Raw genomic sequence first — 25,079 nt, forward strand, 5'->3', positions numbered from 1 at the left:
CATTTTGTCCGGCGAGTCCAGTGCGGCCCCAAAGACCGTCGCATCGACACCGGGGCCTTTATCCTCGCCTTCGAGGGGGACGTTCTCCCGGAGAAGGTGAAGGTGATGTCCTACCGGTGCGACGTGCGACCTTACGTCCCGCCTCCTATGCGCTGTTTTAGGTGTTTGCGCTTTGGGCACATGTCGTCCCGGTGTGAGGCTGAGCCCCTTTGTGGCGATTGTGGACGTCCTCTTTGTGAGGAACATACATGCACCCCACCACCTCGGTGCGTTAATTGTCCTGGCGTCCACTCGCCTAGATCCTCAGACTGCCCCGCATATCAGAAGGAGAAAAAGATACAAGAAATCAAAACTTTGGGTCGGCTCTCTTATTCTGAGGCCCGGAAGAAGTACGACCGCCTCCATCCCGTGCCATTGACCACCTCGTTTGCCTCAGTTGTGTCCACTCCTTCCGCGGTATCCTCACCCCTATCCTGTCCCCCCTCCACCTCCTCCACCCATCAGCGGGCTCTGCCTCCGCCTCCCAAATCCCTCCCTTCCAAATCCTCCTCCCCGTGGCCCCCACCCCCTCTGCCCCAGGGGCCACCCTTCCTCCTCCCCCCACGCCACCTGAGAAGCGATCCTCTTCTCAGGCGTCCATCGGGGAAACGTTCTGGACGCCAGCTTCCGAGGTCCGGCGTTCCAAAACGGACCCCGCACGTGAGGACCTTCTTCGCTTCCAGCACACCATCCCTGTGCCTCCTCAGCCTTCCAAGAAGGCCTCCAAGAAGAAGTCTCTAACCCCCTCTCCACCCCGGCGCGTTTCGTCTGACGCTCCATCCGCGAGTCGCTGCTCCCGGCCGTCCTCAGTTTCGCCGGGACGCTCTGCTGCCAGGCTCTCCGCCGGCCTTTCGTCGGCAAATGATGCGAGCCCGTCCTACACAACCAGGGACAGCGGCCGCAGCTGGCGACGAGTCGATGGAACCGGATCCGCCTCCCGTCGGTTGTAGCGTAGTTCCCTCACAACCTGGCCCTCCGCGGCCGTCGAGGTGACCAGCTCTTACCCCGTCTCGTTCCCCCAACCTTTTGACTAGCGATGGCGTGGTTTCATTGGAACATACGAGGTATCCGATCTAATCGAGAGGAATTACAACTGCTCCTCCGCCTGCACTGTCCACTTGTCCTTGGTCTCCAGGAAACCAAGTTGCGCCCGACTGACCGTATTGCCTTTACCCACTATACCTCGGAGCGGTATGACCTCACCCCTGTGGACGGTATCCCAGCTCATGGTGGGGTCATGTTGCTCGTTCGGGACGATATTTATTACCATCCCATCCCATTGACCACCCCACTCCAAGCAATAGCTGTCCGCATTACTCTTTCTGCTTTTACTTTTTCAGTTTGTACCATCTACACTCCATCATCATCTGCTGTTAGTCGGGCTGACATGATGCACCTGATCGTTCAGCTTCCCCCGCCGTTTTTATTGTTTGGCGACTTCAATGCCCATCATCCCCTTTGGGGCTCTCCTGCGTCCCGTCCAAGAGGCTCACTCTTGGCGGATGTCTTCAACCATCTCAATCTTGTCTGCCTCAATACCGGCGCCCCAACTTTCCTTTCGGACTCTACCCATACCTACTCCCACTTGGACCTCTCGATCTGTTCTGCCACTCTTGCCCATCGGTTCGAGTGGTATGTCCTTTCTGACACCTATTCGAGCGACCACTTCCCCTGTGTCGTTCGTCTCCTGCACCACACCCCATCCCCACGTCCTTCGAGCTGGAACATACTGAAAGTTGACTTGGGGACTGTACTCATCCCTGGCGACCTTTCCGGACCACGATTTTCCCAGTTGTGACAGTCAGGTCGAATACCTCACGGCTGTTATCATCAATGCTGCCGAACGTTCCATTCCTCGTACTACTTCTTCTTCACGTCGCGTTTCCGTCCCCTGGTGGAACGAGGCTTGTAGGGACGCTACCCGTGCTCGACGACGTGCTTTACGCACCTTTCGCCGCCATCATACGTTGGCGAATTATATAGAATACAAACGACTCCGAGCACAATGCCGTAGAGTCATCAAAGACAGCAAAAAAGCTTGTTGGGCCTCTTTCACGAGCTCCTTTACCAGTTTTACTCCCTCTTCCGTCGTTTGGAGTAGGCTGCGCCGGCTGTCGGGCATTAAGGCCCACTCCTCGGTACCTGGCCTGACCTCAGGTAATGAGGTCCTTGTTGATCCTGTGGCTGCTCCAACGCCTTTGGCCGCTTTTTCGCGGAGGTTTCAAGCTCCGCCCATTACCATGCTGCCTTCCTTCCCAGGAAAGAGGCAGAAGAGGCTCGGCGACCTTCCTTCCACTCGCTGAATCTGGAAACTTATAATGCCCCCTTTACTATGCGGGAACTCGAACGTGCGCTTGCACTGTCCCGGTCCTCTGCTCCGGGGCCAGATGCCATTCACGTTCAGATGCTGGCACACCTTTCTCCGGCGGGCAAAAGCTTCCTTCTTCGTACCTACAATCGCATCTGGACCGAAGGTCAAGTCCCCATGCGTTGGCGTGACGCCGTTGTTGTTGTTGTTCCTATACCCAAACCTGGGAAGGATAGACACCTTCCTTCTAGTTATCGCCCCATTTCTCTTACAAGCTGTGTCTGTAAGGTGATGGAGCGCATGGTTAATGCTCGGTTAGTCTGGATTCTTGAATCTCGACGACTACTTATTAATGTCCAATGCGGCTTTCGTCGCCGCCGCTCCGCTGTTGACCACCTTGTGACCCTGTCGACATTCATCATGAACAACTTTTTGCGAAGGCGCCAAACGGTAGCCGTGTTCTTCGACTTGGAGAAGGCTTATGATACCTGTTGGAGAGGAGGTATCCTCCGCACTATGCACAGGTGGGGCCTACGCGGTCGCCTGCCCCTTTTTATTGATTCCTTTTTAACGGATCGAAAGTTCAGGGTACGTGTGGGTTCCGTATTGTCCGACGTCTTCCTCCAGGAGAACGGAGTGCCTCAGGGCTCCGTCTTGAGCGTAGCCCTTTTTGCCATAGCGATCAATCCAATTATGGATTGCATTCCACCTAATGTCTCAGGCTCCCTCTTTGTCGATGACTTCGCGATCTACTGCAGTGCCCAGCGAACATGCCTCATGGAGCGCTGCCTTCAGCGTTGTCTAGACAGCCTCTACTCACGGAGTGTGGCAAATGGCTTCCGGTTCTCTAAAGAGAAGACGGTTTGTATCAACTTTTGGCGATATAAAGGGTTCCTTTCGCCATCCTTACATCTCGGTCCCGTTCTCCCATTCGTGGACACAACTAAGTTTTTAGGGCTCACGTTGGACAGGAAATTGTGTTGGTCTCCACATGTCTCTTATTTGGCGGCCCGTTGTACACGTTCCCTTAACGTCCTAAGAGTTCTTAGCGGTTTATCTTGGGGAGCGGATCGCACTGTCCTGCTTCGCTTGTATCGGTCCATAGTCCGATCGAAGCTGGATTATGGGAGCTTCGTCTACTCGTCCGCTCGGCCGTCCCTCTTACGCCGGCTCAACTCCATCCACCATCGGGGGATACGTCTTGCGACCGGAGCCTTCTACACTAGTCCTGTGGAGAGTCTTTATGCTGAAGCTGCCGGGTTACCATTGACTTACCGGCGCGACGTACTGCTGTGTCGGTATGCCTGCAGGTTGTTGTCTATGCCCGACCACCCCTCTTACAAGTCCTTCTTCACCGATTCTCTCGACCGTCAGTACGGGTTGTATGTGTCTGCCCTGCTGCCACCCGGAGTCCGCTTCCGTCGCCTGCTTCGACAATTGGATTTTGCCCTCCCTACACCCTTCAGAGAAGGTGAGAGCCCGACACCACCTTGGCTCCAGGCTCCGGTTCGTATTTATCTCGACCTCAGCTCACTCCCGAAGGAGGGTACTCCGGCTGCAGTGTATTGCTCACGGTTTGTCGAAATTCGTGCTCGACTTGCCGCTCACACCTTTACTTACACCGATGGCTCCAAAACTGACGATGGTGTCGGCTGTGCCTTTGTCGTCGGGGCCGCCACCTTTAAATACCGGCTCCTCGACCAATGTTCCAGCTTTACGGCCGAGCTTTTTGCTCTGCATCAGGCCGTTCAGTATGCCCGCCACCACCGCCATTCATCGTATGTACTCTGCTCTGACTCGCTCAGTGCTCTTCAGAGCCTTGGAGCTCCCTATCCGGTCCATCCCTTGATTCAACGGATACAGCAGTCCCTCCATTCTTTCGCTAATAATGGTGGTTCTGTCAGCTTTCTGTGGGTTCCCGGACATGTAGGAGTGCCTGGGAATGAGGCTGCGGATGCTGCAGCCAAGGCTGCAGTCCTCCTGCCTCGGCCAGCCTCCCATTGTGTCCCGTCATCTGACGTTCGTGGGGATGTATGTAAGAGGCTTGTGTCGTTGTGGTGGGATGCTTGGTCATCCCTCCAAGGAAACAAGCTCCGGGCAGTAAAACCGCTCCCAACTGCTTGGACAACATCCTCCCGACCATCTCGGCGCGAGGAGGTCCTTCTGACCAGGTTGCGGATTGGGCATTGCCGGTTTAGCCACCGCTATCTGCTCTCTGGTGATCCAGCCCCGCAGTGCCCTTGTGGTCAGGCATTAACAGTGCGCCATGTTTTATTGTCGTGTCCCCGTTTTCATCAATTTCGTGTTATCCTGTCCCTGCCATCTACTTTACCGGATGTTTTAGCTGATGACGCTCGAGCAGCTGCTCGTATTCTGCGTTTTATAACTTTAACTGGCTTGTCCAAAGACATTTAACCTTTTTACTTATTTTATCTGCATCTTTGTCAGGTCCTTCTGATGTCCCCCCCATCCTCTTGAGTTTTAGCAGATTCCATGTGCTCTAACACCAGTGACTGGGCGCTAATGACCTCAGCAGTTGAGCGCCCTTAAACCCTACCAAAAAAAAAAGGACCCACCTTCTTGAAAGACGTCTTCAAGGATGTCTCGATCGCCTCCACTCGTGGAGCATCGAAACCGGCTTCCGTTTCTCACCCAGTAAGACCGTTTGTGTCAATTTTTGGCGACGTAAGGAGTTTCTTCCGCCCTCCTTACATCTAGGTCCTGTCACCCTTCCGTTTTCAGACGTCGCTAAATTCTTGGGTCTTATGTTTGACAGAAAACTGTGCTTGTCCTCCCACGTTTCCTATCTTTCGGCTCACTGTCTGCGATCCCTTAACACCCTCCGTGTCCTGAATGGTACCTCCTGGGGAGCGGACCGAGTGGTCCTTCTCCGCCTCTATCGCGCCTTAGTGCGCTCGAAATTGGACTATGGAAGCATAGTCTACTCCTCTGCTCGGCCGTCTATTCTTCGGCGTCTCGACTCTATCCACCACCGTGGATTACGTTTAGTGTCTGGAGCTTTTTACACCAGCCCTGTGGAAAGCCTTTATGCTGAGACTGCTGAACCTCCGCTGTCCAATCGGCGTGCAGTCCTTCTGAGTCGTTATGGTAGCCATCTGTCTTCCATGCCTGCTAATCCAGCCCATGACCTTTTTTTCGACGCCTCCTTTGATGTAGGGTATGCAGGCCGCTCCTCCTCCCTACTACCCCCGGGAGTCCGCTTCCGTCAGCTGCTCCATTCTCTTTCCTTCCGCTTTCCTAAAACCACCTTGACAACTTGGTGTACAGCACCGCCTTGGCTCCGTCCCCGGATGTGCTTGCTCCGTGACCTTTGTCAATTTCTTAAGGATGGTACCCTTACACTTGTTTATCGTCGGGCATTTGCTGCTCTATGTGCACAAATGACGGACGCCACATTTATTTACACAGATGGCTCGAAAACATCGTTAGGTGTAGGGAGTGCCTATATTGTTGGCGACACCCCAAATCACTTTCGGCTTCCCGACCAGTGTTCGGTTTATACTGCGGAGCTTTACGCTGTTCTCCAGGCTGTCCACTACATCCGCAGCCATCAGTGGATACAGTACGTAATCTGCTCAGATTCTCTCAGCTCTCTCCTCAGTCTCCAAGCTCTTTACCCTGTGCACCCTCTGGTCCACCGGATTCAGGACTGTCTGCGCTTGCTCCACCTGGGGGGCGTCTCGGTGGCGTTCCTCTGGCTCCCGGGACACGCTGGTATCTGTGGGAATGAGGCGGCTGATATAGCGGCCAAGGCTGCAGTCTCTCTTCCTCGGCCAGCTATTCAGTCGCTTCCCTTCATCGATCTACGGAGCGGTTTATGTCGCAAAGTTGCTCATTTATGGTATGCGCATTGGTCAACACTTCCCCATAATAAATTGCGGGAAGTGAAAGCCCTTCCTTGCGCTTGGACCTCTTCCTCCCGAACGCGTCGTCGGGAGGAGGTAATTTTAGCTAGACTCCGGATAGGGCACTGTCTTTTTAGCCATCGACATCTTTCAAGCGGCGATCCTCCCCCACTCTGTCTCCACTGCTCTCAGCTGTGGACGGTAAGACACCTTTTAATTGAATGCCCCTATTTTAATCCGTTACGCTCCCCTCTACAGCTATCGCCTGATCTATCGTTGATTTTAGCAGATGACACGCGCTCAGCCGACCGCGTTCTCCAGTTTATTCGTGACAGTGAAATGACGTCAGTCATTTGAAGCTTTTTTTGGGGACAACCAACCCCTTTCTGTAGTAGATTTTTAAGCATTCCTTCTGTTTTTAGTTTCTCCAATTTTATGACTTTGTTCCCATTGCTGCTGGTTTTCAATTTCGGTTTTTTACGGTTTCCTAAGTCACGGGCTGGGCGCTAATGACCATAGAAGTTTTGCGCCCTAAAACCACAAAAAAAAGAGTAGATGCCTATCCTCCTGGGGTATCGGGACTCCGGGCAACGGCCATCATGCCAGGTGGCCTTTGCTGTGGCTGGGTGGCGCCCGTGGGGAGGGCCCTTGGTCGGAGTAGGTGGCATCAGGGCGGATGACCCGCAATGAAGCGTGGTACATCATCTCTCGCTGGCGGCCAGCCGCCAGCAGTCTCTAAGCGTTCTCGGGCTCAATTTAATGCTCAGAAGTACGATCCGAAAACGTTCCCCTCCCTGGCCACGCCGTGGGAAGAGCGTAAGTCTCAGGATGGAGGTAACAGTTATTTGCCCCGATTCTTAGTTTGTACGAGAGCTGATGGGGAGTCTTTTCTCTCCACAAAGCCTCAGTTCTTCGAGCATTTAGAGGACAAGTTTGGGGAGGTGGAGGGCTTGTCTAAAATGCGCTCTGGGCCAGTACTGATACAAACGGCATCCTCCGCCCAGTCACGCAGGTTGCTTGCTTGTGACAAGTTGGGGGATGTTAACGTTACTATTACACCACATAAGAGTTTAAATATGGTCCAGGGTGTTATTTTCCATAGGGACCTCCTTTTGCAGTCTGATGACGAGCGCCGCGCCAACTTAGAACGTAGAGGTGTTCATTTCGTCCGGCGCGTTCATCGGGGTCCGAGGGACAATCAGGTTGCTACCGGTGCCTTCATCTTGGCCTTCGAGGGTGATACGTTACCGGAAAAGGTCAAGGTGATGGTCTACCGATGTGACGTCAAACCCTATATCCCTCCCCCGATGCGGTGCTTCAAGTGCTGGAAGTTCGGCCATATGTCTTCCCGCTGCACTTCCAGCCTCACATGTCGAGATTGCGGACGCCCATCTCATCCCGATACTCCATGTGCCCCGCCTCCCATCTGCGTCAACTGCGGGGAGCACCATTCACCTTGCTCGCCAGACTGCAAAGTCTTTCAGAAAGAGCGCAAAATCATGGAATATAAGACCCTGGACCGGCTGACCTATACTGAGGCCAAGAGGAAATATGACACTCCATCCTGTGAGAATGACATCTTCTTATGCAGCTGCTACAACACCTGTGCTAGCCCCATCAGTTTCGAGACTTCCAGCCAGCTCGATAAGCAGTAAGACTCCTCCTGCCCCCTTGCCAGTGGGGGGCTCTACCCACCGGGTTGCTCCTGCGCCACCTACCTCAGGGGCAACACCATCCCCCCCATCAGGGACGTCCGTCCCTGCTTCTAAGCCAGAGAAGTGTCCAACTTCTTCGGCTTCTCACGCTCGCAAGGGGTCCCTCAGGTCCCTCCCTTCCCAGGTTTCCACCAGTGGGAAGGCTGACGACCGACAGTGGCGTAAGTGCCCGCAATCAGCTGGTCGACGGGCTTCGCGATCCTCCTCAGTCCCGGAGACTGAATCGGTGAAGCCCTCCCACCCAGTTAAACCCAAGGAGCAGCGTGAGAAATCAAAGAAGAAGAGCTCTAAGCCCAAGGAACTCGCGGTGGCAGCCACCCCACCGCCACCTTCCAGATCTGCGTCTGAGGACGAGGTGGAGATCCTGGCGTCCGCTGAGGACCTCGATCTCGCCGGTCCCTCAGACGCCATGGATAGCGCTAGCACGGGTGCTCAATCGGAGGCAGCAGGTGACCCAGCGGCGTAGTCTGCCTTCCCAGTCCCGTCACGCCTTTGTCCGCCATGGACACTACCATCCTCCAGTAGAACTGCAGCGGTTTCTTCCACCATTTAGCTGAGCTCCGCCAACTTCTCAGCCTTCGCCCTTTCTTCTGCATTGCTCTCCAGGAAATTTGGTTTCCAGCGATGCGAACCCCCGCCCTCCGTGGCTATCGGGGTTATTATAAGAACCGAGCAGCTTATGAAAGGGTGTCTGGTGGCGTCTGCATATATGTCCTTCACACTCTGCACAGCGAGTCTGTCCCTCTCCAGACACCTTTAGAGGCTGTCGCTGTACGCGTGTGGACGCCACAGGCTGTTACCGTCTGCAGTCTTTACATTCCACCGGATGGTGATGTCTCGCAGCCTGTCCTGGCTGCACTGGTCGCCCAATTGCCGCCACCTTTCTTGCTATTGGGCGACTTCAACGCCCATAACCCTCTGTGGGGTGGGTCAGTGGCCACAGGTCGGGGCGCCATCGTTGAGCATTTATTGTCGCAGCTCGATCTCTCGCTGTTAAATGATGGTGCCTTCACACACTTCAGTGTGGCGCATGGCACCTACTCTGCCATTGACCTTTCCATCTGTAGCCATAGCCTCTTACCATCTGTCCAATGGAGTGTGCATGACGACCTGTGTGGTAGTGACCACTTTCCGCTCTTTTTGTCACTACCACAGCGTCACTCTTCTGGGCGCCCTAGCAGATGGGCTGTGAATAAGGCTGACTGGGATTTGCTCTCCTCCACTGCCGCTTTTGAGCCTCTCTCTACTGATGACATTGATGCGGTGGTTCAATCGGTGACCACCGGCATCGTTACTGCCGCCGAATCTGCCATTCCCCGTTCTTCTGGGTCTCCTCGGCGGAAGGCTGTGCCTTGGTGGTCGCCTGAGATCGCTGAAGCGATTAAAGATCGCCGGCGGGCGCTCCAGCGTCACAAGCGACATCCCTCCTTAGCGCACCTTATCGCCTTCAAATGGCTGCGTGCGCGGGCCCGCCTCCTTATCCGCCAAGGCAAGAAGGAGTGCTGGGAGCGGTATGTGTCCACCATTGGCCTCCATGTCACTCCTTCGCAGGTCTGGGCCAAGATTCGACGCGTCTACGGCTATCGGACCCCTGCCAGCGTCCCTGCGCTCTCACTGAATGGAGCCGTGTGTACTGACTCAGACGTCATTGCAAATCGCTTAGCAGAGCATTTTGCTACGAGTTCCGCTTCTGCGAATTACCCCCAGGCCTTCCGCTCCATTAAAGAGCGGCTGGAACGTCGGAGCCTTTCGTTTCGCACCAACCACCCGGAATCTTACAATGCTCCACTCAGTGAGTGGGAATTTCGCAGTGCCCTAGCTGCTTGCCCTGATACCGCTCTTGGCCCAGATGGCATCCACTGTCAGATGCTGAAACACCTTTCAGTGGACTGCCAGCGGCGCCTTCTCGATCTTTACAACCGTCTTTGGGTCGAGGGGGAGTTTCCGTCGCAATGGCGGGAAGGCATTGTCATCCCCGTTTTGAAACCTGGAAAGACCCCTCTGGAGGTGGACAGCTACCGTCCCATTAGCCTCACCAACGTTCCTTGCAAGTTGCTTGAACGGATGGTGAGCCGGCGCTTGCATTGGGTACTGGAGTCTCGGGGCCTTCTGGCTCCGTCTCAGGGTGGGTTTTGTAGAGGCCGCTCCGCCACCGACAATCTGGTGAGCCTGGAGCCGGCCATCCGTACTGCTTTTGCCCGCCGTCAGCACCTGGTCGCTGTCTTTTTCGACATGCGGAAGGCGTACGATACGACATGGCGTCATCACATTCTTTCTACGCTTCATAAATGGGGTCTTCGGGGTCCTCTGCCGATTTTTATCCGCAATTTTCTGTCGTGTCGTACCTTCCGCGTGCAAGTCGCGGCCTCGTATAGTTCCTCCCACGTCCAGGAGAACGGTGTGCCACAGGGCTCTGTTTTAAGTGTCTGTCTGTTTTTAATAGCCATTAACGGGCTTGCTGCGGCCGTGGGAAATTCTGTCTCCGCTTCCCTGTATGCTGACGACTTCTGCCTTTACTACAGCTCTACTGGCATTGCAGCTGTTGAACGTCAGCTACAGGGCGCTATCCGTAAGGCGCAGTCTTGGGCTGTAGCACATGGGTTTCAGTTTTCGGCAGCCAAGACCCGCGTTATGCATTTATACCGGCGCCGAACAGTCCATCCTGAGCCGCGGCTTTATCTTGCCGACGAACTCCTTGCTGTGGTGGAGACCCACAGGTTTTTGGGGGTGATTTTCGATGCCCGGTTGACTTGGCTGCCTCATATCCGGCAGCTTAAACAGATGTGTTGGCGGCATCTAAACGCTCTGAGATGCTTGAGCCACACCCGCTGGGGCGCCGACCGCTCTACCCTGTTGCGGCTCTACCAGGCGTTAATCCAGTCCTGTCTGGATTATGGGAGCCTGGCTTATGGCTCAGCATCCCCATCTGCGTTACGGGTGCTGGACCCAATTCTCCACAGCGGGATACGCCTTGCCACTGGTGCCTTCCGCACCAGCCCTGTGGACAGCATCCTTGTTGAGGCAGGTGTCCCTCCACTGCGGGTACGACGCCAGCAATTACTGGCTGCTTATGCTGCCCATGTTTTTAGTTTGCCCGGGCATCCAAATTACCGTGTCCTGTTCCCGCAGTCGGTCGTCCATCTGCCGCACCGTCGGCCCCGGTCGGGTTGTCCGATCGCCGTACGCGTCAAGGAGCTTCTCTGCGGGCTTCGGTTTTTCCCTGTTCCGCCTCCTTTCCAGGCGCCTCTGCGTACACCCCCGTGGTGTGTTCCTCGCCCTTGCCTTCGGCTCGACTTGGCACAGGGCTCGAAGGACTCAGTCCCTACAGAGGCCTTCCGCCGCCGCTTTTATTCCATCCTTGCCACGTATCAGGGCTCTGGAATTGTTTACACCGACGGTTCGATGGTTGCTGGTCGTGTCGGGTATGCGCTAACTCTAGGGGACCATTCCGAACAACGGTCCTTGGCGGCTGGCTGCAGCGTTTACACTGCTGAGCTAGTCGCCATCTTTCGAGCCCTAGAGTATATCCGCTCCTGCTCAGGTGAGTTCTTCGTGATCTGTAGCGATTCCCTGAGCGGTTTACGAGCTCTCGACCAGTGTTTTCCTCGTTCTCGTCTGGTGATGGCTATCCATGATTCCCTGCATACTCTTGCGCGTTGCGGCCGCTCTGTGGTCTTTGTGTGGACCCCCGGTCATGTCGGTATCCCGGGCAATGAACATGTTGACCGCCTGGCGAAAGAGGCCACGTGTAAACCATCTCTGGATGTTGGCTTCCCAGAGACTGATTTGCGGGCAGTCCTCCGCCGGAAAGTTTTTGCGCTTTGGGACGCTGAATGGCGCGATCGGATTACACCCAATAAACTCCGTGCCATTAAGGAGACGACGACTGTGTGGCGGTCATCCCTGCGAGCCAACCGCAGGGACTCCGTCGTCCTTTGTCGGCTCCGCATTGGCCACTCCCGGCTAACACACAGTTATTTACTGCGCCGGGAGGACCCTCGTCTGTGTCGCTGTGGGGCAGCTTTGACAGTGGCCCACATTCTGTTGGCCTGCCCCCTTTTAGCTGTGGTCAGGCAGACATTTGCGCTGCCTGATACGCTCCCTGCCCTTTTAACAGACGACTCCACTATGGCTGACTTAGTTTTACGTTTTATTCGGGCAGGGGGATTTTATCATTTAATCTGAGTGTTTCTGTTTTATTTTATTGTTTTGTGTTGATTCTGGCCTTTGGCCTATGATTTTCAACTGATTTTTTTTTAATGTGTTTCTAAGTGGTTGGCTTTTCCATTTTTATTTCTATGGTCGGCCAACCACCGTCACACTCTGTGTGGTTTTAGTTCGTTTTGTCTTGTCCTTGTCTGTTTCTCTTGTTCTGTATCGTCTGTGATCTCTTCTGTTCTTCGTTTTTATTCTCTGTGGGTGTTCTTTGTCTTTGGAAAAAGGGACCGATGACCATAGCAGTCTGGTCCCTTTACTCCCCCCCAAACCAACCAACCAACCAACCGCCACCTTCCGGAATCATCCCTTGTGGGGCAGTTCATTTCCACCTAGACGAGGTCTTCTTAGATCAGTTTATTACATACCACGACTTGTGCCTTCTTAATGATGGCTCCCCTACACACTTCAGTGCCGGTCATGGTACCTTTTCTGCCATTTATCTTTCATTCTTCTCCCTCTCTCCTCCCTTCATTACACTGGTCGCCACACGACGACCTTTTTTATAGTGACCATTTCCTGTTGATCATCTCTCTCTCCCCCCCCCCCCCCCCCCCATTCCTGCTCCCCGATGGGCAGGTTACCTCGTTGGTCTTTCCAACGCGCTGACTGGCCTCTATACACTGCACAGGTCTTGCGTTCTCCCTCTTTGTCAGGTTGTATTGATGACTTCCTACGTGACGTGTCTGACGCTATTGTTCGCGCTGCTAGCCTTGCTGTACCGCGCTCATCTGGACCATTTCGTCGCCGACAGGTCCCATGGTGTACAGCCATTGCCATCTGTGATCGCCATCGAGCTTTGCAATACCTTACGAGGCTCCCATCCGTTGCCAGCCTTATTACCTTTAAACGCCTTTGCGCTAAAGCCTGTTATTTAATCATAGAAAACGGATATGTTGAAAACAATTTGTTTCTTCCCTCGGTTCTACCGTCCCTATGTCATGGGTATGGGCTACTCTTCGCTGTCTCCAAGGTTGCCATCGGCAGTCCACCCTCCCAGGCCTTCACCTCCCAGATGGCCTTTATACGGACCTGTTGCTTCTTGAGGAACATCCTGCGACTCATTTTGCAATGTCATCAGCATCAGCCTCCTATCCAGCTGTTTTCCTTCACTGGAAACAGCGGGCCTAAGCTTCCACCTTATGTTTTACCCCTTGTCACTCAATCTTACAGCGAACATTTTACTGAATGGGAATTTCTTTCTGCACTTTCTTCTTCTGATGATTCGGCCCCTGCCCAGACTCCATTCGTAACCAATTGCGTCAACATCTCAGCGCTCCACAATGGCAACATCTTCTCCAGGTGTTTAACCATATCTGGCTCCAGGGTGACTTCCCTTCTCAGTGGAGAGATAGCATCGTGGTTCCTGTCCTTAAGCCTGGTAAGAGCCCCCTGTCTGACAGCTATCGGCCACTTAGTTTGACCAATGTTGTTCGTAAGTTACTTGAACAGATGGTAGCACGTCGGCTCAATTGGGTCCTCGAATCTGGGGATCTATTGTCCTGTACCAGTGTGGCTTCCGAGAGGGACGGTCTCCAATCGATCATTTACTTCGCTTAGAATCCGCAGTTCGGCAGGCATTTCCCAGCGCTGCCATTTGGTTGCAGTATTTCTTGACCTATGCAAGGCCTATGACACGGCCTGGCGCCATCACATCTTACTTACACTTAATCAGTGGGGTCTTCAGGGCCCATTCCCGATTTTTATCCCCCAGTTACTGTTCCATCGGTCATTCAGGGTTCGGATTGGTACTGTTTTTAGTTCTCCACGGACCCAGGAGACGGGCATCCCACAGGGTTCTGTCTTGAGTGTACTTCTTTTCCTCACTGCTATCAATAGACTTGTGGCCTCTGTCGGTCCTTTGGTCGCCCCTGCCCTGTATGTGGATGACTTCTGCATTTGGGTCAGTTTCTCTTCGATGACCTCTGCAGAGCGGCAGCTCCAGGGAGCTATACGACGTGCCTCTGCATGGACCCTCTCACACAGGTTTCAATTATCTCCTTTAAAGTCGCGGGTGGTCGACTTCTGTCGTCATACTACGATCTGCCCTGATACAGAGCTCTCTCGTGGCACAAAGATTGCCAGTGGTCCCACAGTTCCGTTTCCTGGGTCTTGTTTTCGGCAACAAGCTCAATTGGCTGCCCCATATCAGACATCTGAAGGTAGGATTTTTCTGTAAACTCAATATCCTTCGCTTCCTTGCCCACTCCTCTTGGGGTGTGGACCGTTCCCTCCTCCTCCGTCTTTATCGTGCTCTAGTTCTGTCTCGCTTGGACTATGGTTGTCAAGTTTATGGTTCAGCTGCTCCTTCCACACTGCACGTGCTGGATCCAGTCCACCGTTTGGCCACCGGTGCCTTCCCTACTAGCCCTGTTGATAGTCTCCTGATTGAAGCTGGTATCCCCCTCCCCCCTTTCTGTTCGGCGGTCCCAGCTTTTGCTGTTTCATGCTTTGCTGTCCGTTCCTCTCCCACTCATCCTTCCTATTCTCTCCTGTTCAAAGACCATGGACGTCGTCCATCTGATTCCCGCCCTTGGGAGGGTTTACCGGTTGGGCTCGGCCTTGCGTCTCTTTGCCGTGATTTTCAGCTTCTTTCTTTGTCCTGTCTACCTCGTTCCCTCCCTTCAACCCCCCTTGGTTAGTTCCTCGGCCTCGAATTCGGATGGATCTCCGCCGCGGTCCGAAAGATTCCATCCCCCTGATGGTGTTCCGTTCCCTTTTCCGCCGAATTTTATGGGAGTTTCTGTATGCTGCTGTTTTTTTTTTTTTTTTTTTTTTTTTTTTTTTTTTTTTTTTTACACTGATGGCTCTCAATCTGCTGATCATGTGGGATATGCCTTCACGTCCTCTGTTGGAACAGAAAATCTGCCACCTACATGTGAGGTGTTTACTGCAGAATAGATGGCAATTTCCCAGTCCTTTACCTTTATTAAACAGTCCCAACACAACCATGTTTTGTTATGTACGGCCTCAATGAGTGGCCTTCTGGCTATTGACCGGTGTTTTTCGCGCCATCCGTTGGTCTCTGCCATTCATGACCATCTCTACATCTACATCTACATTTATACTCCGCAAGCCACCCAACGGTGTGTGGCGGATATTCACCGTGCTGCTTGTTCCGTTGACTTCCTTTGGGTCCCTAGCCATGTGGGTATCCTGAGTAATGAGCTCGCTGATCGTTTGGCTGGAAGAGCAGTCGGTTACCCCCCGTTATCTGTAACCCCTCCTGCAGCGGATTTACGGCTTCACCGATGGTTTTCTTTTGCGTGATGAGCCACCCCCCACTTTGTGGTTGTCGAGCCTTCCAGTCAGTAGCCCACATTTTGGTGGAATGCCTTTTGTTTCTGCGTACTAAGTACACACTTCCCTGCACTTCACTTTTAATATTAGCTGACGATTCGCGGATGGTCGAACTGGTTCTCAGTTTCCGCCGGGAAAGTAGTTTTTAATCTCAGTTTTAAGGTTTTTGATCTCACTCTGGTGTTTGGGCAGGGCGGTGAGAGTTGGGGTGTCTCCCACTGTAAGCTGTGTTGGGAGATTGCCGATTCTTCTACCTAGCCAAGATCCTCTTCTCTTTTCCTTTTACTCAATCACTTTTTAGAATTGGTTAGTCTCCTTTTCCCATACGCACTTCTACATTGCAGCGGTTGAACGCTTTTAAATAGCAGGTAGTCTTGCCTCTACTGCTTCAGAGGTCGGGATATTTCCTGCCTCTAGCATAGCCTCGGGGTTTCTGACTTCCCTCATTTTGTTTTTACCATTAACATGACTGCTCTTTCACATTTTGTAGCTTTTTCCCTTTTCCCTTTTCCCTTTTATCGTTCTGACTTTTGAGATGTCACACTATTGGAATGGACCACATTTGAAACAAGGGACTGATGACCTTGCTGTTTGGTCGCTTCAACCCCAACCAACCAGCCATTACACCATATACGCCGTAAATGTTTCTTACTGTGTGCTTGGTTGTCACTCCTCTACTGAATTCAAACAGATTATGTCTGAAATATTCACATTTCTCCCCTTTGCACTCCATTTTCGAGCGTACACAGCTCTACACACTATCTCCAGATGACCAAATGGCAACATGTAAATTGAAATAGCAATAGTGAACTCCAAATAAAAATGAAACTCGATAAATAAACCCATACAAACATGAGACAAAAACGCTATGAATATATGCACCAGTGTAATAGGTGCTGGGTAACAGTTGACCAGTATTAGAACAAATACAATATTGTATATTTTGTCGTTGTGAAAGCGTGCTCACACGACGTACTATTTATCAGTGGATATAATATTTTTGTGATCTTGAATTGTCACTAAAATGACATGATCAGTCAATAGAAAGCGATAAACAGAAACATTTTAAGTAGCGCCAGACTACTATTTTGAAGTGAAGAAAAACTCATATCTCGTACATAAAGGCGCAAGAACGCCGTTGGTCATGCACTGTGGCTTGATTTGCTGGAGGCTTCAGTGGACCAGACTGAGATGCATTAGGCCCTTGATTTTCCGCGATGAATAGTTCCTTATTAATGTGATTCACGTTTTTCGCCTTTCGAACCTCAGTAAAGGCGAAAGTTACAGAATCACTCTGTGTTAAAAACCCATTTTCTCACTAGTGAGTACACACACGAGAGTTGAAATTTGTCTTGAGGTCTACTGTCGCTTGGCGGCGAAAAAAATGTAAGCTGTCAGTACAGTGAAAAGATACGGTCATTTGTCACATACTTTGATAGTCTTTCTCATGAAAATCTAGAATCATGAAATTTGGCAAGCAGCGTTTAACGTTAAAAGTACACTACTGTCCATTAAACTTGCTACACCACGAAGAAGACGTGCTACAGACGCGAAATTTAACGTACAGGAAGAAGATGCTGTGATATGCAAATGATTAGCTTCTCAGAGCATTCACACAAGGTTGGCGCCTGTGGCGACACGTACAACGTGCTGTCATAAAAAAAGTTTCCAACCGATTTCTCACACACAAACAGCAGTTGACCGGCGTTGCCTGGTCTGGTAAAACGGTTATGATGCCTCGTGTAAGGAAGTGAAATGCGTACCATCAAGTTTCCGACTTTGATAAAGGTCGGATTGTAGCCTATCGCGATTGCGGTTTATCGTATCGTGACATTGCTGCTCGCGTTGGTCGAGATCCAACGACTGTGAGCAGAATATGGAATCGGTGGGTTCACGAGGGTAACACAGAACGCCGTGCTGGATCCCAAAGGCCTCGTATCACTAGCAGTCGAGATGACAGGCATCTTATCCGCATGGCTGTAACGGATCGTGCAGCCACGTCTCGATCCCTGAGTCAACAGATGGGGACGTTTGCAAGACAACAACCACCTGCACGACAGTTCGACGACGTTTGCAGCAGCATGGACTATCAGATCGGAGACCATGGCCGCGGTTACCCTTGACGCTGCATAATAGACAGGAGCGCCTGCGATGGTGTACTCAACGACGAACCTGGGTGCACGAATGGCAAAACGTCATTTTTTTTTCGGATGAATCCAGGTTCTGTTTACAGCATTATGATGGTCGCATCCGTGTTCAGCGACGTCGCGGTGAAAGCGCATTGGAAGCGTTTATTCGTCATCGCCATATTGGCGTATCACGCGGCCTGATGGTATGGGGTGCCATTTGTTACACGTCTCGGTCAGCTCTTGTTCGCATTGATGGCACTCTGAACAGTGGACGTTACATTTCAGATGCGTTACGACCCGTGGCTCCAGCTTTCATTCGATCCTTGCGAAACCCTACATTTCAGCTGGATAATGCACGACCGGATGTTGCAGGTCCTGTATGGGCCTTTCTGGATGCAGAAAATGTTTGACTGCTGCCCTGGCCAGCACACTGTCCAGATCTCTCACCAACTGAAAACGTCTCGTCAATGCTGACCGAGCAGCTGGCTCGACACATTACGCCAGTCACTACTCTTGATGAACTATGGTATCGTGTTGAAGCTGCATGGGTAGCTGTGCCTGTAAACGCCATCCAAGCTCTGTTTGAATGACCAGGCGTATCAAGGCCGTTATTACCGCCAGAGGTGGTTGTTCTGGGTACTGATTTCTCAGGATCTATGCACCCAAATTGCGTGGAAATGTAATCACATGTCAGTTCTAATATAATATATTTGTCCAATGAATACCAGTTTCATCTGCATTTCTTCTCGGTGTAGCAATTTTAATGGTCATTAGTGTAAAATAGGAATTGCTAATTTATATCATCACAGGAAACACATATACTTTGTCATTTATCCGACTCTTGCCAGTATGAAACGGGCAAAAATTCTCGAGATGCTAGATTTCAAAGATGAACTGTCATATATAAGTTTGTAAAGAATCCCCAGAGCGCGAATCCTACATGTACTTGGCAATCTTGTGACTGTCCGAAATTGTACTGTTGCTGGTTGAACTCATTTTCTCAAAGTAAGCTGTATCGTTGTGGAAACTAGACCTGAAATACGTTCAGTTACTTGTCTTCCTGCTCTCCTGATGGTTGCCACAAATCCCTGTTTTCTCCTGTTGCAGTACGTCGTGCCCTCCGTGTTGGCCCCTGAGATCGGCCTGGAGCTGCCGGTGCCTGTGTACCGCCCGCAGCAGGACGTGCTGAAGATGGAGCCGGTGCTGCCCCTGCTGCCGCCCTCCGCCCCCCTACCGCCGCCTCCGTCATCCCCGCAGATGTGCCACACCAAGCGGAGGCCCACGCCCCCGCCAAAGCCCAAAAGGCGAAATCTCTAACTCCTTAGTTTCTGGAGAGTTTAGCGCTTTAATCCTTGCAGAGCAGTGAAAACATGTGGAAAATACAAATTTGATGCCACCAGTAAGGACGACGTAGACTTCATATTGCTTTTAAGCACTCTAATAAAGACACATTTTTAATTCCCTTCTCACTTTGACATTTTATGTTCACTAAGTTTAAAATTGTTTTGTGGTAAATTAACTGTGCATGTAGACACAATAAAGTTAGTGTATTTTAAGATGCGTAAGTTTCTTGTCTTCACATGTTCCGATATGAAATATTAGATATTTCACTGACGGAGATGTTCGCTTTACAAATCACTTGAAGGCTGTCTGTTCCAACTGGAAAGTTTGGTAATGTCTCCGCAATCACCTGAAGCATGGTACTCCGCCGTAAACCTATTTCCTTTCTAAGCACCCGTGCTTAAGTTAATGTACAGTACATTTATCTCCAAAACTGATACTTTGCTATTATTCCACGTAATACGTAAAATAACTTTTAGTGATTTGACAACTGTATTCCTAGATTTTCACAAACGTAATTGTACAGGATGACTGCAACAGAGCTGGTCCCGGCTGAGGTTAGAGTCGTCCTTCGGGCGTAGGTGTGTGTCCTTAGGATAATTTAGGTTAAGTAGTGTGTAAGCTTAGGGACTGATGACCTTAGCAGTTATGTCCCATAAGATTTCACATACGTTTGAACATTCTTTTAGCCAGGGGTGGGGGGCTTACGCAGGATCGGCTGATTTTATCTGTCCTATCTCCGTGAGTTGGTTAAAGCTTCATTCACGTGTCTGAGTTACAACAACATGGTTGAGTACACGTTTGCCGAATAGCCCGACATGATCCCTCTGTATGGCGAAGCTGCTCGTCCCCTTTATAAGGATCGTTATTCACAACATCAGACTCTATTGCGCACACACTTTTCGCTACAATCAGGCAACGGCTTCGATAAAGGGTGCATTCACCATCAGCAGTCGTGACTGGTACTCAAATGACTTAAACAAGTTCTAGCGAAAATTAAGATTCCTTTTTGTTTCTTTGGGTATTGAGTGGAATTATGAAACAAGTAATGTGGTGGGTCATACCTAACAAATTACTTATAAAAGCGGTCGCGTTACCAGTATGTTCTCAAATTCCTGTAGCACGGAAAAAGTATATTTCCGGACAGGGTTACAGTACAAAATATCGGTTCCCTCTAGTAGTCCTAGAAGATTATAACGAGAATTTTCGAACACCCTACGTAAGGCGGATATAATTGCCTTGTAACGTCAAGACAAGCTTCGTTACTTGTCTGCACGTGCGTAGGTATGCCATCAACTATACTATAGAAAACTTCCTGGCAGATTAAAACTGTGTGCCCGACCGAGACTCGAACTCGGGACCTTTGCCTTTCGCGGGCAAGTGCTCTACCATCTGAGCTACCGAAGCACGACTCACGCCCGGTACTCACAGCTTTACTTCTGCCAGTACCTCGTCTCCTACCTTCCAAACTTTACAGAAGCTCTCCTGCGAACCTTGCAGAACTAGCACTCCTGAAAGAAAGGATATTGCGGAGACATGGCTTAGCCACAGCCTGGGGGATGTTTCCGAGTTCGAGTCTCCGTCGGGCACACAGTTTTAATCTGCCAGGAAGTTTCATATCAGCGCACACTCCGCTGCAGAGTGAAAATCTCATTCTGGTATACTATAGAAAGCTGACACACGCAACTGTAAAGCGGGGCCGAATATCATTGATACAGTGATGCGAACTGAGAGCGCATGTCTCAAACTCATCTTATGGATGCTTCTTTGAAACATATGCCTCGTGATTCCCGAAGATGTATGCCTCTTTCAACCTTCCCTATTGTGCTATTGAGAACAGCCACGACATCTAACAGAATGCTTTAGCAGGCCGCCATGAACAGATTTCACCTATTCAAAACGAATGCATATGTACAGTCCCTCAGGGCTGCACTGCCAAAGACAAGGAATTCGGTCGTTTCGAGCTGTACATCTAGTTTGGCGTGAATGGGAGAGTTCTACTGAACATGATGGAATGAAATAGACATTCTGAAACCTGCTGTAATCTGGCATTGAAATGAACTCAATCGCAAGTGAAATTTGTGTCGGACTGAGAACTGAACCCGGATACCGCACTTCATACGATCAGTCACCTTAATCGGTCCGGCTTTCCGAACACTCTTCCCATCCAACGTATTTTTCCAATACGTCGAACACTACTTACGTAGCGTCCCCTGTCCACCATACTCGTTGCTCTCGCAGGCTGATTCCCGCAAGAGGTTGGGAGAGTGCATCTGCACGAAAATGATAGTAATGTCTGTCAGAAGATGTGGTCTTGCTGAACATACTTAAATGCATACTGATGAAAAAGACTAAGTCGTGGACCTTGACATTTAGGAAGCCGAAATAGAGCATGGCTCTGATTGAACCAATCGGGCGATCAGACATGCCTATATTTCCTTCCATTAAGTGTAAAATGTATTGTCACCTAGATGTTTCCGCTTCGAATTTGTTTAGCTCTGTTGAAGCTTTATTCATTTTAGAATACAGGCAAAATATGTAAAAATACTGCGCCAACTATAATAAAACATTCCACTTTAGAGTTCTCTTAGGGTTTAGTTTTGAAATGTTTCCTGTAGTCAAATTTGATGTATCTGCGGACCCGAATGGAAGTCGCGGACGCCAACACGCCGCTTCCGGGGATTAGAGTTGACATGACATGACGTGCCGGGCCAGGATCAAATACTACGGCGGTCTGACGACGGCCGGTCAGCCTTGGATGGGGTTTTGAGCGCTTTCCCACGCCAGGCCAGGTGAATACGTGGCCGGTTTCCACTTTCCGCCTCGGTTAAGATTCAAACATTTCGGAAATATTCTCAGCCGCTTGTGTTGCAGAAATTCCGTCCTGGGAGTAAAGAGTGATGACAGTGAAGGCATCCACCCTCTACAGCTAACATTGTCAAATGCAGATTAACATGCAGACCACATGAAGATATATGGCCAGGAAAGAAGCTGAATGTCTGGAAATGTAGTGTTCTGACACCAAGATTGCAGTGTCTTCAGTTCTTTTGCTGTTGTACAGTTCGTTCAATACAGCTGTCCTTTTGAGAATTTTCGTCCAGCCTATACTCTGCAAGCCAAATGTGAAGGGTGTGACGTTGGAAACTTACGACCTGCGGTGGTCGTCTTGCGCGTAGCTGCCGTTGCCTGTGGACTGGCAAAAATTTTCTTTGGAAGTTCTCTTTTGTACAAACAAGTATGTAGTTGCAATTTAAAACATTTTTCATTTACGGGATTTTTGTGCTTTAAATTTTTTTCATTGCCAGTGTTAAATGACTCCACAAATGAAACTTTAAGGGTAATTATGGCAGAAAGTTGAAAAAGAGTTCTGGTATTAAATACATACTCCGGTAAGAAAACAAATCTTTGCTTAAATTTCTTTTACAGAAACACGTGAAACACAACCAAAATTTTGCGTTCGTTGTGGAGTAGTGTGAAACAGGGAGATGTCATAACATTACACTCGCGGATTGAATTCCTGAATGACCTGCAGGAGAATCCTCTATAAGAATAAAATCTGCGAAAATAATAGGATAAGAGTAATCTGAATCATTATCAAATTTAGTTATTGGAGGTCTCATTAAGATTTTCCCACTCACTGCAAATTTTGAATACGCAGTCAATACAAAAGCACACAAACTTCTCGTAACTGAATTTTAAACTCAGACGATAACAAATGTTTCAAAAACTAACTTTTCAAGTGATACGGCTGCTGCCCCCTAGCAAAAAGCTACGAAGCCTTTAGACCTGTCAGATGTTTGCGGGAGCCATGAATATGTTTCACGCTGCGTAAAATAGTCATAACGTCCGCCGCACATTCATATTTCCCGCGAGTATTTTCGTGAGCGAACATGTTAATCTTCAGGATGTCAATACGTTTGGTTGACTTGTTTAACACTTTCGCTGCGGCATCGGTGCAGGCGTGCAACTCTCCAGTGCGGCCCGGTAACACTCTAAAACGGCAGGTACCGCTCGGAGCCGACGCTCCTAAGCCCACCTGAGCTACAGGCTGACGTCACGACCTTGTAGGATCATGTTCTATACTGACCTCAGATGCAGAACGTTCAGCGAGTCTCTTATATAGAGAAGTTTCTTGCTTCTTACAAGAAACAGAAGAGACGTCTTCGTGATTTTAAATCATTTGACGTTCCATACATTGGCTGGGCTAAAGAAGTTGTAGATTGGTATAATAATGCCATCACATCTACGAAGGTAAGGAAACAGCAATTGTATTTATGGGGTGATACTAATGTTGGCAAAAGTACTTTGATTGATAAGATTATAAAGAAGTACGAGGTGTTTTTACCTTTTCCTGATAATTTTGGTTTTGGTGGATATGTTGATAACTTTCATCAAGTTATATTATTTGAAGAGTTTGAATGGTCGAAGTGGCGTCACTATAACTTTATTATTAAAAGAGTTATGGAAGGACGCAAAGTGTCTGTCAATGTGAAAGGCTCACCGCCAAAAGATATTTGTCATAAGGGTTTAGTAATTTTTGTTAGTAATGAAATGACTGTTACTGATGAGGCATTTTTGTCGAGAGTGACAGTTGTTAGAGCTGATTGTCATATTGTACATTGCAAGGTTTCGTCTCCGGTCAAGATGGAGCCACCGGCTACGCCCGAGGTCTCGCTTGACCAGGAAGCTATTGACCTTTGTTCGGAGGAGACGGATGAGGAGGATGCGTCGTCGCATTCTGCCGAAGTACATCAAGGCTCGCAAAGCGAGGAGGATTCGTAGGCGTACACGTAAAGTGATGCCTCTTTGGCGCACGCCTATTGGTCCCATGTGTCAAGCAAAAATAGTTTTGTATCATAATGTTCATACTGATTTTAAATATGGTGCTTTTGATGGTACTTCAGGTGTTGATGATAATAAGTTTGTACGAATAGATGTTCAACCAATTTCACATCAGTATTGGTATAAAACATTTCAGTGCAATTATGAGAGATGTTTTCCATCTAAAGCTGTTATTAAGTTTTATGGCATGAATTGTCAAAACATTTTGTATCCACATAGACCTGATCATACTGATAAATTAGATGAGAGTGGATCAACTGCCAGAAGGCTTAATGCTTGTTTGGATGCCTTATCAAAGTGTAAAGTTAGTGGAACAATTGTACCTGAGGAAATGTTCTTAATATCGAAGCCAGCCACAAATGCATATGTTTCAGTGAGACATCTAAAATATGCAGAAGATCTTGGTTATCTTAATCGATATGAGACTGGCAATGTTAGATGGAGAAAGTTAAATAAGAGAACATGTTTTAAGTTTTATCATTATTTCAAGCCTCAACAAGCATGTAATATTTCAGATGTAGTTGCATCAAAGAGCTCATTGTCTACTTTGGAAACTAATTCTGGTGTTCATCCAAATTGTTCATTGTATTCTAATAGTATGAAAGATTATGTAGTTGGTATAATGAAAGATGGCCTTGAACCTGACACTAAAGAAACAAATGTATTAGTTAAGAGATTTTCATGTATGGTTAAAGTTAATTATTATGTAACATTTTGTACCAGAACTGTTGACTCTGGATGTGTTTAATTGCAGAATAAATAAATGACTGCACGGGACTTCTTCGAGTCTAATTGGGGTCGTATCGTCGACTTCTCACCTGTCATTGCTGGTGCCCTCCTGAATCCTAACCAACCAAATATTGAAGAAGATAATATATCTGTATTGAGGTCATGTTTTAAAGTGTTTGCTATCTGACACCTGTAGGGGTCACAGGCGTCATTCAGATGTTCGTGATTTGTTGATAATATAACAAAAAATACAATTTGGATTCCAAAATGCATATTCTTAAGAAGGAAAGAAAGGAAAATGGAAACTGGATTCATTTGAAATTATATTTATTTCAAATGCGCATTTTTAAGATTGACTGATAGAGGTCGTTAATTTAGTAGCATGTTTGCTCCCGGTGTGAGAGAATTAGCCGTCTACATTGACCATAGACGCCCGGATGTGTAGAAATTAGTAAGCGAAACACTTTTCCTGCTCCTTTCACATTGGAAGGGCCATTAACCGCCATTACGAACAATATACGTTCGATAACTGACCACACAAAAGAAAAGTTTACACGCTTCGATGCTAGCTTAAACGCTGCAACTAGACTGAGTA

The 25,079-nt window shown here is 49.5% G+C and overlaps 1 protein-coding gene across 1 annotated transcript in view; it reads right to left on the bottom strand.

Annotated features, from left to right (window-relative positions):
* The window catches only part of LOC126474647 (cylicin-2-like), a 56,505-nt gene extending 37,937 nt beyond the window's left edge, over positions 1-18,568 (bottom strand). Inside the window, exon 1 of the mRNA XM_050102126.1 lies at positions 18,519-18,568. Within this exon, the coding sequence (XP_049958083.1) occupies positions 18,519-18,568 (50 nt within the window). The remainder of the gene's footprint in view (positions 1-18,518) is intronic.
* Positions 18,569-25,079: the final 6,511 nt, after the last annotated feature.

The sequence above is a fragment of the Schistocerca serialis genome, chromosome 4, assembly GCF_023864345.2.
Source record: "Schistocerca serialis cubense isolate TAMUIC-IGC-003099 chromosome 4, iqSchSeri2.2, whole genome shotgun sequence".
Lineage (NCBI taxonomy): Eukaryota > Metazoa > Arthropoda > Insecta > Orthoptera > Acrididae > Schistocerca > Schistocerca serialis.